This window comes from Pleurodeles waltl, chromosome 1_2 (assembly GCF_031143425.1).
Source record: "Pleurodeles waltl isolate 20211129_DDA chromosome 1_2, aPleWal1.hap1.20221129, whole genome shotgun sequence".
In the NCBI taxonomy this organism is placed as follows: Eukaryota; Metazoa; Chordata; class Amphibia; order Caudata; family Salamandridae; genus Pleurodeles; species Pleurodeles waltl.
The window spans coordinates 759,515,868-759,532,076 of record NC_090437.1 but is presented as its reverse complement, the minus strand read 5'-3'; the positions used below and the strand labels follow the sequence as shown (position 1 = coordinate 759,532,076).

Below are 16,209 nucleotides of genomic sequence, written 5' to 3'. Positions count from 1 at the left end.
GGTCACAATTCTGAAAATGCCACTTTTAGAAATTGGCATTTTCTTGTTCTAGCCATTTGGTGCCTGCACCTTGGTCACCTGACTACGTGTAGCTGGCAGTTGGTCTTTGTGTGCTGCTCCCAGACAGAGGGCAGTAAGGATTGGAGGATGTGCTATCTTTGAGTTAATGAGGAGAGGGAGCTGTCACCTACCACACTTGTACATCACGAAAGCTGTGCCTGAGCACACTCACAAAGTGTTTGTTACCAGTCTTTTGTGAACCCTGACAAGCTAGGGCCAAGGCAGGGAGGCAGGACATTGTGGACACCTAGGGGTGTGGAAGCCTCCAGAATCTTCTCCTACTCTAAAGTGGGCACCAATATCAATAATGGACGCTCAGATCCAGATTTTCAGTACACCTCTGGACCTGTGGAAACATCAGAATTCCTGCTTTGCTGCTCTGTTACAAGAAGGACTGCTACTCTGCTTCCCTGCTAATCTGCCGCCCTAGTGTTCTGCTGCCACGCTGCCTGAGTAAGAAAGACTACATCTTGAATCTAAGGTCACCAGAGTGACTCCAAGGGCTAATTTGTACACCTTCCGATCAGAGACTCTAGGACAGATAAGGCACCGACCACCTTAAACACTGTATCTGGACTCTTCGTTCTGTGAGTCTCGCCCCACTCAAGTTGTGCCACCTACTCCTGGACCCTTGGAAGTGGCATGAAAGTGCACCGGCAGCCCACAACTGGTCTGTGTTGAAATCAATGTCATCTGATGCTTCACTGCAAAGATCCCAGGAACTAACTCAAGGCCCCTCAATGCTGCACCACACAGCCTCATTGTAACTGAAGCCAGACCAAGCAAAGCAAAGCTGCACCAACAGCGCACCAAGTCTGAAGGTACTCTGTTCAACAGGCCCAAACTTGGTGCATGCATTTCCCCCACGGTCCTTCACAGTGGCTGAAGTTGCAGCTTTGTACTTGTCTGGCACAACCAGATAACCATAGTTGGCGCTTTTTGCCTCTAGACACTGTTTTTACTTCAATCTTTAAAATGTCATATTTCCAGTTTTACTGATTGGATTTTGGTCATTTTGGTCCCAAATAATTTGTTACATTTCCTCCATATTTCTAAACTGGTATGGGATTATTCTTGTGTTGTGTTTCAACTTTATTACTGTTTGAAGTGCTGCATACGTACTTTACACATTACCTCTAAATTAAGCTTGGCTGCTTTTGTGACAAGCTTCCCAAGATTTAAGGACCCTGACACAGATTGTAGTTGCTGCTAGAGTAGGGTTTCATCCCCCACAACCAGTAACCCAGTTTACAACAGTGGTGTACAAGGAAGGGAAACAAATCTTACACAAACAATCACACACATGCATGTATTGTGCTGATTGCAAAAAAGAGTTTATGGGCACATTAATTAACTGTGCAGTCTGAGTCCAGCTTGGCTTTGTAATTTCTACACAGAGAATATCATAGATTTGTGGCTAAATGTTACTTGTGGCCCTTGAAAGGTGTGGCCCTGTAATGATAGATGCGATTGGTGACACAAACACCATTCTACTTTAGTATCAGGTTGTATACAAAACCTTTTTAATTGGTGTGTAAATCCGCTTTGATAGTACAAATAAATATAAAATTAAGGAAACGGAATAGCCGCGGCGAGTTCTGACATTTAGGTAATGTTTTTGCTTGAGGTAGAATTTCATGATTATGACAAATATTCCTTGAACATTATGTGAAATTCATTGTCTCTTTTTCTATTCTTTGATGCTTGTCAATCACTTTAATTAAAATGTCAAACTGTCCTTTCTATGGAAAGGTTTACATTTTCAGCAGTCAACTGGAAGTTATTCCTTGCATTTAAATGAAGCCTCTGAAATGACTGTTGAAATCCCCCCCTAATGGTCTCCTGAATTATATGCTCTTAACAGAAGTGGTTCAGCTGAGTCTGCCAGACGATCAGAAAGTGAGCGTGACGACAGCCACAGTGGGACAGAGCGCAGTGCTCATATGCACTATACAAGGAAACCTGCGCCCCCCGATCATCTGGAAGCGGAACAATGCTGCCCTAAACAGCCTGGATCTGGAAGACATCAATGTAAGTAAATCGAATCTTGAAGAACTCCCAGCCCCTCCCTTGTCTTAAAAACACACGTTTGCAGCTTCAAGACTAATCCAATTATGTTGCTCCTGTTGCCAAGACAATCAACCCTGAGAGGTAAACCAGTTGTTTATATGTATCATAGTAATATCGCTGTCTGCATGGTACCAGCGACTTATTGCATGGCCTTATGCATCCTGACTGATGTATCCTTAAGGCTCTGACTGCTGCCCCTGTAGATGCTTGGGTGAGACTTGGTTTACAACAGAGAGCTGATATGGCCTTTTTAAGAAAGGTTGTTTCTCCTTTTAACCATTCTAACCTCTTGCACCTTCCAGAATAAATAACAAACTTTAATTGTTTGCTGAGGAGCCCTATGGGGGAGTCATAAAGGTTAATATTGATTGACTGCCTTTTCGAAGAATATAGCTTTGGACTGGCGATGATTTGATTTCTTTCACTCCCCTAAAATGATACTGCGTGGACTCCCAGACTCTTTAGAACAACCTGCTCCAGAATATTGCCATATAGAAGAGGAGCACCTTGTGCTCTCCCAGGATAAACCTACAGGTGGCTGCTCAGTCTAGAAGACACGCACATTTAGGAGCTGGAGCTAAATTAGCGAAGGGAGTAAGAGGAGGTGGAAGAGAGAGGCAACTTGCAATTGCTTGCCGCACACATGCACGTCGTAAACAGAAATGTGGCATATGCTGGAAATAGTTTGGCTTCTTGAAACGCTGTTGTGACATATAATGGCAGCATTCAGACCAGTAGAGCTGCTCCTTGCCATTGCGTAGCAGTACCCCGGCACATTACGCAGGCATGTGGCGTGAGGTAGCACAACCTAATATGATAAAACTGAGAGCTCTCAAGCATTTTAAAGAGTTTCCTTGGCATTTCATGGTAGCATATGTGATAGTAATATTTTAACACATTGGGTAGCATCCTGGCATACGGCGGCAGCTATTTAGAAATTGATTGCCATTTTAAGCTGAAATCTTGCCTTTTGTGGTTAAACCAAACACACTGAGCTGTCACTCAACTATGGTGGATTGAAAAGGTAGAAATAACAGCATCCCTGTCAATGACAGAAAGGAAGATTCTTCAGACCACTGGTATGTGATATTCGAGGACAGGGCTTCATACATTGATTTCTTCTAACCTATTTTGCAGCATGCAGACATATTGCACACACAATATTATGCATAATGAACCACGCCCTCGGGCAGTAAGAAGACTCCTTTGGGCATTGCACAGATTCTTCTTCCATTGAGGAGTCTTCGTAGCACAACACCCATATTTATATGATTGTTATTCAAGAGTCTTTTAATTTGAAAATGCATTTTACACCTAGGTAGAATTTTCTAAGAATTCGAAGATGTCACATCCTTGCTGCTTGTGATATCAATAAGATTGCTTACTATTTGAGGTCACATCCTGTGATTTCATCAGAGAGTCACTTCACCTACAAATATGCTGTTGGTAAAGGAATGCCAGCACAGAAGGAATCTCTTTCTCTGCGTGTTTTACTTCCCTTTGGTATTACGTGCATGTCTACATAGAGACATGGGCGTATGAAGTAGGAATGCCCAAACATCCCAAAGTATGATTGTCCTGTGGCATGATTAACTGTAACTAATGAGTTTGTGCATTAACATATGAGAGCGACGCTTCCAGGAACAAAGCAAGCCAACCTCAGGATCTAAGACCTTTAGTGGCAGACCCTGGAGATATTCCCTAAAGAAAAGTGTAACTGGCAATCTTTTGGTTCTGGCTGCAAACAGCAAGAACTATCACCTCCTCTAAAATTTGCTTCTGTTATGTCTACACAATCTTAGTGTTGGACTTTTTTTCTTATGCAGGGTCATCCCCAATCTTTTTTCCTCCTACTTTTTTCTGACCTGTTGCTATTGGTTTTTGAACTCTGAGCACTTTACCACTGCTAACCAGTGCTAAAGTGCATATGCTCTCTGTGTAACATTGTATGTAATTGGCTTATCCATGATTGACATATTTGATTTACTAGTAAGTCCCTAGTAAAGTGCACTAGAGGTGCCAGGGCCTGTAAATCAAATGCTACTAATGGGCCTGAAGCACTGGTTGTGCCACCCGCATAAGTAGCTCTGTATTCATGTCTCAGACCTGCCTCTGCAGTGTCTGTGTGTGCAGTTTCAACTGTAAATTCGACTTGGCAAGTGTACTCACTTGCAAGGCCCAAACCTTCCCTTTTCTTACATGTCAGACACCCCTAAGGTAAGCCCTAGGTAACCCCAAGGGCAGGGGTGCAGTGTAGGTTAAGGTAGGACATATAGTAATGTGTTTTATATGTCCTGACAGTGAAATATTGCTAAATTCATTTTTCACTGTTGCTAGGCCTTTCCCTCTCATAGGTTAACATGGGGGCTACCTTTAAACTTGATTAAAGTGTAGATTCCCTTTGGGAGCGGATGGACATGTGGAGTTTGGGGTCTCTGAGCTCACAATTTAAAAATACAACTTTTAGTAAAGTTGATTTTGAGATTGTGTGTTTGAAAATGGCACTTTTAGAAAGTGGGCATTTTCTTGCTTATACCTAAAGTTGGCTAAAGTGGCCAGTATATGATTTGCCTTACTTCATGGCCTCAGGAAACGTTTTCTTATGTTGTTGTTACACGCCAAAGCTCTACTTACTCCTGGTGTGGTACTCAGCCAGCTCAACTACTGTAGTGCCATCCTTCCTGGAGCCCCTGATTTTCTAATGAAGGGACTTCAAAGAGTGCTGGCAGCTGCTGATAAATTAACACTGAATTTGCCTAGATGATCTTCTGCCATCCATGCACTTAGGGAAATTCATTGGTCCTTGATGGAACAGAGGAGTAATTTCAAGTCTCTGTGCATTGTGTTTAGTGCTTTGCAAGGGACGAGTCCTGTTCTGTTGCAGCGTAGATTGAAACAGTATGTTCCGAAGAGACACCTACTGTCTGGCATGGCCAACCTTGTGCAGGTACCCAGGTTCACAAAATTCGACAAGGCGGCCGAGCCTTCTCTACTGCTGCCGCTCGAATATGAAATAAGCTTCTGGCCACCTTGAGATTGCATACAGATTTACATAAATTTAGAAAAGTCCTGAAAACTTGGCTTTTCCCAAAATATTGAACCCTGACTTTACTGGTGACCCTCCCTGTATGGAAATGGCTTTGCATCAGCACCAGGATACCAGAATTGGTCACAGTGCACTTTATAAATGCTATATGATAATAATAATAAAATGGTATGTTTTAACAGACATTTTTACCTAACTATAATCTACCTTTAGCCTATCTTCAAAGTCTGTGTTATACTATTTGTACACATTTTTGCAATTTTCATAATAAGAAACACAGAAATTATCCATTCTGTATAAATTAATCTGCACTATGAATTTAACTGTTTTCAGTCTGTTTACTAACTATAATGGCAGATGCAGGGTCATAATTTTCAAATGATGGCAGCGGAATGCAAGCCATCGGAGGCACTAGGAAAGAAGTAATTGTCACACAGAAAACACTTTAGAATCGTTTAAATAAATTCATACTTTAAGGAAATTAATGTGAGAAACCAATGATTTTACTACCCCATATCTGATTGTTGCCTTCAAAGTTGATGCCATTCCATTCTAAGGCCCATATTTATACTTTTTGACGCTAAACTGCGCTAACGCAGTTTAGCGTAAAAAAAATTTGCGCCGTCTAACGCCATTCTGAAGCGCCATGCGGGCGCCGTATTTATGGATTGGCGTTAGACGCGCAATCAGACCGGCGCTGCCTGGTGTGCGTGGAAAAAAAACACGTAGACCAGGCAGCGCCGGCGTTGGGAAAAAATGACGTTAGGGCGTCTTAAAATGGCGCAAGTCAGGTTGACGCTAAAAAATCGTCTTAACCCGATTTGTGCCATTTTTTCGACGCCCAGACGCCATTTCATGACTCCTGTCTTAGTAAAGACAGGAGTCATGCCCCCTTGCCCAATGGCCATGCCCAGGGGACTTGTGTCCCCTGGGCATGGTCATTGGGCATAGTGGCATGTAGGGGGGCACAAATAAGGCCCCCCTATGCCACACAAAAAATCAAAAAATTAAAAAAAATTATACTTACCTGAACTTACCTGTACTTCACTGGGATGGGTCCCTCCATCCTTGGGTGTCCTCCTGGGGTGGGCAGGGGTGGCAGGGGGGGTCCCTGGGGGCAGGGGAGGGCACCTGTGGGCTCATTTTGAGCCCACAGGTCCCTTAACGCCTACCCTGACCCAGGCGTTAAATTCAGGCGCAAATGCGGGTTTTTTTGACCCGCCACCTCCCGGGCGTGATTTTTGCCCGGGAGTATAAATACGACGCATTTGCGTCGCCGTCATTTTTTTAGACGGGAACGCCTTCCTTGCATCTCATTAACGCAAGGAAGGCGTTCACGCTAAAAAATGACGCTCTTTCTTCATACTTTGGCGCTAGACGCGTCTAACGCCAAAGTATAAATATGGCGTTAGTTTTGCGCCGAATTTGCGTCGAAAAAAACGACGCTAATTCGGCGCAAACGGAGTATAAATACGGGCCTAAGTGTTAGCGGGCTTTTGTGGGCTATTATTCTCTCTCTGTGTTGACAATTATTACCGGTAAAGCACCAAAATGCACTCAGAGTTAATTGCTCTTTATATCTGAATGAGAAATGAGCAAACATGTACAGGGCTTGCAATACATGAAAAATGCAACCGGCTAATAGACGTAATGTCAACAATGTCTCTACTTAGCTGTAATCCAATTGAAAACAACAGTTCCTTTCAGCTAAAAGGAGGTGGACTGTCAGCTATTAAAGAATGCTCCTAATGCTATTATTCTGATCGACATGCAGGCCATTAATTGCACCTGCAACAGTTTAGGGTCTATTGTATTCTGGAGCACAGGTGCACTTTGAGAACGAAAATAGCATTTTAAATTAAGTGTATCTTTTGTTACTAGCATCTTTATTAAAAAGAGTAAATTACTAGAATGTACTTGCTCAGGGACATGTTAGGATCTTTAGAGTTAACAATGAATGGGCTAATTCAATCTGGAGCACAAATTAAACGCTTCACATTTGATAGTGTGTGAATAGAAAGATAAGGTTAACTGGAGCAACAACTGAAGTGAAATGAAAATACATTTAATGAAAGTAAAACAGCTATAATGAATTTGGGGTTGGGGGTGTTTGCATTTATTTTAGGAGAGCACAGCCAATGTCCTAATGTCAGCAAAGAAACACGTCTGAGCATCTCTTGAGAGAAATGGGTGTTTCTTCTGCTTCACCAGGAGAGACTCCGAGTGTCTTTACCAATGTAGATATTTAGGAACGATGACACCATTTACAAGAAAGAGTGTTGGAAGCTGTGAATATTTTCCCCCAGCTTAGGTTTTTTCCACAGGTGTGGAACAATTAGTGGGCCGTTGCGTGGCATCTTCCCTTAGGAAAACAAATGTTGGTTTTGGCATAGGCACTGGCTATTGAGCATGAGATTTATTTATAACCAAAATCTTTTAAACTAATCTGATTGATTCAGTGTTTTTATATAAAAAAAATAGTTTTAATTTGTGCTTCATGTATTTTACAAAGTTTTTGTATTTGTTACTCTTCTCTAAATGTCATGTGGATTTCTTGTTCTTTTTGTAAGGGCTCTGCCAGCAATACATGCATTCCGTCATACGGATGGTATGTGTTAGATCATACTAAATGAAGATAAAGGGCAAAAGTGATACTTTGCATCTTTCTGCTCTCACTGTGTTGGCAGAGTAGTGATTGTAAGTGTTGGACTTGGCCCTCTCTTAAGGGCAAACCCTGAAATTTTGACTCCACCCTTATTGTTTTTCTGAAACTCGTTATTGGGGGCAATATCACTGCTAACCAGTGTTTGAGTGCCTGTGCTCTCTACCTAAAACATGGTACCATTGGCCTACACTTGACTGACACATTTAATTTAGTAGTAAGTAAGTAGTCTATGGCACTACATGGTACTCGAGGCCTATAAATTAAATGTTACTGGTGAGCCTGCAGGACTCATTAGCATACCCACTAAACTAACACTTTAAAACATGTCTCATGCCACCCATAGCAGCCTGTAGTGCAGTTTTAAACTCCCAATTTGACCTGGCAAAAAAAACTTTCATTTTAATAAATTTAAGTCATTCCATGGGTGGGTGTTAAAAGCCCAATGGCTAGGGTGCATTGCATTTACAAAGTAGGACATGTAGGCATAGGTTTACATGTCCTGGTAGTGATGGGCAATCCTGCCAGGATTGCTGGGAGTGAAGATGTTCCCTGCCCAACTTTTATTTCAAAAGGGCTTGCCACCTGTACATACAAAGGAACCTGACATTAGTCTTTTGTTACCTCAGACTTCTTGGGTGCTTGGGAGGGGAAGGGAAGATCTTTCCAGAACCAGATGTTGGGTTAGCACAGGAAGTCCCCCCAGTTCAAAGGCCTGCACCAAGTATAACTATCGGGCCCACAGAACACTTTTTCAGTTGACTTTTGGACCTGTGGACACTACAGAAGAAGGAACACTGTGTTCCAAAGGATATTTTCCTACTTCTGGGGGCCGGCCTTTTTCCACGGAGGACAGACTTGAGGCCTGTCCTCCTTTCTGAAAATGAATACTGAAGCTCTTTCTTTCATCCCTTGCTAACCTGAGTAGGCTAAGGGTTAGTTGGCTGAACTCTTGTCCTGAACTACAGGGCCACAAGAAGCTCCAGCGGCCCTCATGCAACTGTTCATCTGTCCTGCTGCAACTGAACCTGCCTGTACCGAAATTGGATTTGCCTGAACCATACTGGCCCCTGTTAGACCGAGTCCCTGCTCCCCCAGAGTTGCCTCTCCAGGTCCTGGGGCCTTGGTTGGCATTAGAATTCACTGCTCTTCAAAAATATAAGAAATCCTTAAGTTTAGGGACTTTTTGCAATAGCAAACAGGCCTATTCCTGCTGAGATTTGACCCCCTGTGACAACCGCCAGCATAATGCTCTGGTGGATCCAACTGTTTGTGCTACAGACACTGCCAGTGCAGACCAGTTACGCAAGATCTGCACTTCCCGCTACAGCAACAACAGCCTGAGGTGACTGCCAATATGAAGGTCCAGCAACGAACATCCATGATGTCTGATAATCTCTTCACAAAGTAGCAACAATGGTTAGCACCACTCTCCCTGTTATTCATGGCCTCCTCCACAGCAAATGGAACTATTCATGCTGGACTTTGAAAAGGAATAATTTTCATTGGGACTAACCTACTTTTTTTATCTGGCCCATGCTCCATTGTGGTCAGCCTGGACTTGTGAGGGAATGGTGCTTTGTGCTTTTCGGTGCTACAGCTTCCTACAATTTTGAAATTAAATGTCTCTTGTTCTACTGATTGAATGTTTGTCCTTCTGGTAGTATTTTGTTTATTCAAATTTACTTTTTTTAATAAGATTTGTACTTTTCTTGTCTTCTGTTTATGCTGCATAAATACTTTACACTTTGCCTCTAAGTTACGCCTGACTATATTGTGCCAATGAGTATTAAGCACAGGTTAATTAGGTGACTTTTGTGGTTCACTGTCACAAGGATTGTGGTTGTTGCCTGAGTGAGGTTAGATCACCCCTGAAAGTGATAATTCACTTTCTTATAGTAATGTATATGTTTCCTCCTTGAGCAGGTCAGCCTGTAAACATCAGAGAGTTAAGAACAATATTCATATTTTGTATGGAGTACCATACTGGCGGTGCAGTGATTGCTTGTCTACTGAATGGTCTCTCATTCCAGATTCTTTGCACCTCTTTCCACAGAGAAACACTATGAAACATATTACAATAAATGCCCTTGGATTACATTGTCCATAGGTGTCTACTTTCTGCACTTCCAGGGTACTTAGGTAATACAAATGGGGAAGCAGTGTTGTGTGGACGCTTTGCTTATAAAGATCACACTGGTGTTACATGTGCTCTGACAAGACTTCAAAGGGGCATTCCCTCATGTTCATGGTTGGTGTGACCATATGAGAAAACACTTAAGCGATGTACTTGTACTGCATTAACAGAAGTGAGCAGAGAGCTGTTAGGAGGCTCACTGCTTTACACCACATACAGGTGCCACACAATGACTGTGCCCCACAAGGGTGTTTCGTGGAAAGGCAGAAAGGGGGCCCCTTGGACCCTTTAGACATCCCCCTGCATGTGGGTGCAGTCCCTCACTACATTTGTGTGCAGGGGGATCTCGGTTACCCTACAAATGCAAGCCTTGTTACCACCTTCATAATGAAAGGTAGACCAGTGGTTTAAAACAACCAGTCTGCCTTTCCAAAAAGGGTAGGCTTGACTTTTTGGCTTAACCCAGGGACAGCATATTTACTGTAATAGTTCACACTGCCCCAATCTGCACCCAGCACATCCAGATAAGGGTGTGTAGACACATAATTCTTACCTCGCTCTCCAGTAACTCACTATGGAATGCGCATAGTGTTTACATACCATGACCTCATCAGTATCCTATGAAATACAAGTTACAATCAATGATTTTGTTAAGTGGTAGATGTTTAGACCCTCATTTGTAACATGCTTATTCAGATGGAAACATTAAAGTTACAAAACCTTTATTCGTCAACTGAATTAAATAATCTGAGAATTATAAAAAATAATGATTCTTAGAGAGGCACTCTCCTGAAGCCCTGGCCTTTTCATAGTGCCTATCTGTGACTATTTTATCATCATGTGAAGGGCCCCAACCCAGGAGCAAAGAGTTTGTCTCAAAACTCCACTGCTTCCTGACATTACGTCCCTCTGAAATTCTTCCTGTTTTCTTCAAGTTATATTTAGACCACATGCCTTATTGACATTCATAAAAGGGAGACAGTGTGTTAGTATCTTTCTAGAGTTATAACAAAATATGGATTTCTAAAATATTGTAGTCAAAACATCAAATATAGAACATCATGCATATACAATATAATGTACAAAACTACTCATTAACAAACTGTTGTTCAAAATATTGATTTGAAAATTGTAATTATATGTGTATAATTAGCATTAAAATAATGTAAAGTAGCATTTTAAATATTTTAATGATTTTAAATATGTGTGTATATATATATATATATATATATATATATATATACACACACAGATAAAAATGACCCAATTTTTCAGTCAGGAAGAAAATCTACTGAAAACTTTGTTCTTCACTGCCGCTCTTGTGAGCGAAGTGTTGTAATATGTAATGTTTTCTAGGCAATTTTGCATAAACGTTGTCACACGAAATGACCACAATTACAATTTCACACATATATACATATCTATGTTGTAGTTATAGTTAGATTTGTGTAGTTAATATGCGCAGGTCATTTAAACCCCCGAAATGTTCCACTTTCTGGGAAAGGGGAAGGCTAGCAGCCCCCCACCCCCCGCCCCCCCAAACAAGGAGCCAAGGCAAGGCAACTGTGCTGCTGCAATAGTCCTCATCAAGTTTTTTTCACGGCCTGACTGTGCTGAGGAGCTCCGCTGTTGTACTATCTGTGCTGTATTGAGCTGTACCGACAGTTGGCATACTGAGCATCTCCCTATATCACAGTGCGAAGTTTGCACTATCAACAATGTATATTCTTTATCAGTAGTTTTTCTGTTCTGTTGTTTGTTTCGTTCTGGAGTTGTGGAGTGGTTAAATTGCATATTATTCTTTCTTACATGAATTACTTTTATCCCGTTTGCAAAGCCTTTAAGCTCATGTCACTTTGCTCCACATTACTAATCTTAGATAAGGAAAAGAAGAATGGAGTGGTAAAACTATTTTATAAATCGTTACGTATTGATATTTTGTCTTAGAAAAATGGTTAAGAAGGCAGATTTCTGGATTTATAGATTAAAGTTGTTGTGTCTATTTTGAAAATATGCACGCCTATTCAGTTTGATGTCAATTTCTCATGTGATATTAATAAAAAAAATATATATCCTGTTCTAGAGAAGGGAATGTAATCAGGCTTTACACCAGTTTGTTGATAGAAATTCTCTTTTAGAATGTTGTCGTATGCAAAAGACCTTTAAAGGAGGTATAACTTAATGAGCTCTTTCTGATACCTGGGACGTATGCCACTTGGAAATGCAAGCATTGTCATGTTATTCTATGACACGTAAATTCAATCGAGAATGTATTTTATTTCTTCAGAAAAATTGTACCGCTTATTGTACTCAGAGATAGGATCCGTTTTAATATGCGACCATGCTCCAATACAATCTGCCTCTGATATTCTACTTCTAGAAATCAGGAACAATAAGTGCTTTTAACGCATCAGTACTTAATCACTCTCAGTTTAAATTGAATTTTCAGCCATTTCTCTTTAATGTTGCATCCCCTAATAGTCCCTGTGACATTTCTTTTCAGAACCATTGGGATACTTACTAAGGTTTGTCTGCACACCTAATTATAGTTGATATTTCAAGAAGCGGTACACTATCTGCAAAAAAATATTAAGGTGCACAGGAGAACTTTTAAAGATTAAAGCATAGGTACAACATATCAAAGAAAAAGGCTGCTTAATAAGGTCTACTTTTGACCCGGGATTTTTTGCTCAGCTCCTAAACCATGGAGATTGGCTAACTGAATCTTGATTTATGAAAGAGTAAACAAGCAAGTACACGCGCGTTTTAAAGCTGGCAAATCCTCTCATTAAGTGTGCTTGCCCAAAAGTGTGGTCAAGGGACAGAAAATAAGCCCATGACAGTGGATGCTTAAACGTTATTGAATGGATGGCACAGAGCTGGTAACTGCACTTCAGTTCCAAGTGACGAGCAGTTCTGCCGCTGTATACTTTCCTGAACATTACTGCGTGCAACGTTTCCACAGAAACCCTACCAAACTAGTTAGATAAGGGTACACAGCTAACATGTACTGTTATGAAACGCAGTTGACTGCAGAACGACAGTCAGCTGAGAGATAGTAATGTAAGGAAGTTGTAGGGCAAGGTGAGTTAGACTATGGAACTGGACGCCGAGCTGCCCATGCAGTCTACGCGTATTCTTCCCCATCTGAGTGAAAAAAGTGACCTAAATGTCGCTCTCGCTGCCATTAAAAAATATTTCATTAGCCAGTCTTGTTAACGAGTGGGTGACATAAAAGGCCAAGGAGGCACCTGACTCCAAAGAGAATAAAATATAACTTACAAATGCTTGTTTTCAGGCTTTAATGAGCGCTGTGCAGGTGCGAGCTTTCCTTCACGGTTGGCAAATGAGGTGAGGTGCAGACATGTAAAACATTAATTACTTCGTACAAGCAAGAACCCCTGGGAATCAGGTGGCCAGGGTTTATAGCACGATAACCTGACAGCAGTAGTTGCGTCAATCTGTCAACTAACCATGCACAGTTTGGTAAGCTGCTCACTGAACTGGAGTGTCTTTTTTCCCCAAATAGCATTTTATTTTCAACGGTTAAAAACAAAAAACCCTTTCAAAAACAACAGTTATAACTTGTAAATTCACCACATGGTGTGCGTGTGGATTTAGAAGTCTACGTTGTGGTCCCAGTGGCACCAATTAGGCAGGTTTCCTTTGAGAACACATTTACTTGTAGGGATCTTTCACCTGATGCCAAGATATGTAAAATTGCATCATTATGATAAAATAAAGAATATAAACGATGCTATTTGTTTAAAAACAGTTTCTAAACATGACCTAGTTTGGAAGGAAGCCAAATATGAAAAGTCATTTGAACTTTTTTTTTGATTTGTAGAGCTTTTCTCGTTTCTTGGCTATGGCTGACAAGTTTAACGTTCATTTGAAGGTCATTCAGATATTAAGATCAAAAGTGATGCGAAAATAAGTGCGAAGACACACATTATATAGTACTCCTAGTATATTGATCACGTGAGTAGTTAATAGTGGCCCAGAAAAGCGCCATATAAATGTTCTGTTTGGAATAATAGTTCACCAGTGAGAAATCTGGGAATGTAGTTGATATCTAGTTTGTGGTTTAATTCTGGCTGTCATCTGTTGTGCCAATTTCACCACGGACCTCTTCAGTATTTATATGGCATCTTTTAGGTGGATAGTTGTCAAATTTGTTTATTTACAATGGGTAACTTCCTACGAGAATCTGGTCAATGGGCCCCTGCAGAGGCACATTCTAGGTCAATGGCATTCCTTAAACCCTAATGAGGGGTTTCTTCTTGTAAATAGCAATGCATATGTTCATTAAAGTTGTCTTCTGGCATTATCACATATTTTCGAAATGCATTTTCCTACGAAAAGGACATGGGTTTCTTACGTTATTTAGTTATTACCTGCACCTGTTTACTTGTGGATTTGAAGGAAGTCACTCGACCAACTTGTTTGCTGCTGCAAGATGGTGTACCACCTGTTCCTGCCGCATTGTGCTGGGTCTCAGCCAAATTGCATTTGATCTTGTTATGGTTCTGTGTGGCACTAGGTATATGCGATGGTATAGTGCCATCAGTGAAGAATTGTAAAGTCAACAAACTTTTTAAATTCATGAAGTGGAAAGCTTTTAACAAAAATGTACACACAGGCAATGTTTTAAAAATTAGCATTCAATATATACGTGTTTGTAGTATTGTAAACTCTCTATTTTCTATTGCCTTCTCCTTATTGGCTTTGGGCATTAACTGAACCGCCATCTTCATTGCATTACGCCTTACAGGGAACACCAATCTTATTTCTCAATTCAGTATTTTGGCAGAGATCAGTGTCCTTAATTGTTGCTTCAAATACACAAGTTTTTGTGTAGTTTTGACACTGGTATTTGAGGGTAGACATGTCACAGTTTACCTGTAGAATGCACCATGTTGTGGTAGGTGCAGACACAGCAGCTGTTTGGCAGGATGCTTCTAAATATATAATTAATTACAGCAATTGTCGTGGTTCGCCTGCTGCTGGTTAATAGTGGATTAATAAAAAACCATAAGTGTATTTAATCCAGTTCTACATGGCCATTACAATGGTGGCATGCCTGTGCATTTGTAAATGCCTGCTTCACTAAAAATTGATATGAACTGTGATAAACCCTCATCTTCTTCACCATGTCTTCACCTTCCTCTTTGAATGCTAACGGCAGAGAACACAAAACGCGACTGTTTGTGAAGCTAGTGGTAGCTGAACCACGCAGCGGGGCTACAAATGTTGGAGAGGGTAATTGATATTCATTTGCAGCCTGGCCTCTGTCTTTGTCCTCTGCTTTTCTTCTCCATAATGCATCACTAAATATCATTGCTTGCTTGCATTTGCCTAACAGCGAGCACTGAAGTTAAGCCCTTGTGCGTGGTCCACCTCGTGGCCACGCAAGCTATGGAAGGGTGACATTGTGGTGAGTCTCTTCCCAAATAACATCACAGTAATATACCTAGTGGGAGGTTAAGGGTCATGGCTGACTACAGTTACAGCACTGATAAACTTTCAAAGGGGTTTTATACTTTAGAAGGGCTACACAAATTTAATGAAGTGCCAGTGAGTATTCCTTAATAATAAGGATTCTAATCTATTACAAAATATATTTATGACTGCCTAATATCCCTCTATACAACTAAAGGATGTCTGTGATCATTGATACTACTAGAAGAGAATTTTTCATATCAGGTTAGTGACAATGGACCAGCAAACAATATTTATTGGTGAGAATCTCATCCTCCAAGCTTGAAAGGAAACAACTGGTGTATTTCAATCTATAATATGAAGTTTATAATACAAAGCTAAGTAGAAATATTAAAGTTCCTCTGTGGTATTTGTAATATTGTAGCTGGGTTCCATTGTTCCTAAATTCTAGAAGTGAAAACCTTGTGACTGCTCTGTGAGGGAGTGTTCCAAGGGAGACAGTTTTTAGTTGGCGGTTTTTGGCTGAGGTGAAATAAACCATGGGTCAGATTCACAAAGGTAAACTTAGACCAAAGGTCTATGTTTAGACCTAAAGTCCAACTTTACTATGAGTAAAGTTAGACTTTTGGTCTCAGTTTAGACCTTTGGTCTAAGTTTACCTTTATGAAATTGGCCCACTTTCTCTATTTTCCATAGCATGTACCTTTGTCATTTGGCTACTTTATTCTGGTGGCAAGTTTAAAGAACAACGTCATCTAAAACAAATGCCCTGTTGCTTAAAGTGCCTTTGTG

General features: G+C 40.9%; 1 protein-coding gene across 3 annotated transcripts in view; it reads left to right on the top strand.

The window, feature by feature from the left end:
* The window catches only part of FSTL5 (follistatin like 5), a 2,922,734-nt gene that overhangs the window by 1,682,539 nt on the left and 1,223,986 nt on the right, over window positions 1–16,209 (top strand). For all 3 annotated transcript variants that reach the window (XR_011205485.1, XM_069243741.1, XM_069243729.1), the window contains exon 7: window positions 1,925–2,091. Coding sequence is in view for 2 of the 3 variants with exons in the window: in XM_069243741.1 (XP_069099842.1) it covers window positions 1,925–2,091 (167 nt within the window). In the remaining variant the exon portion in view is untranslated. The remainder of the gene's footprint in view (window positions 1–1,924; window positions 2,092–16,209) is intronic.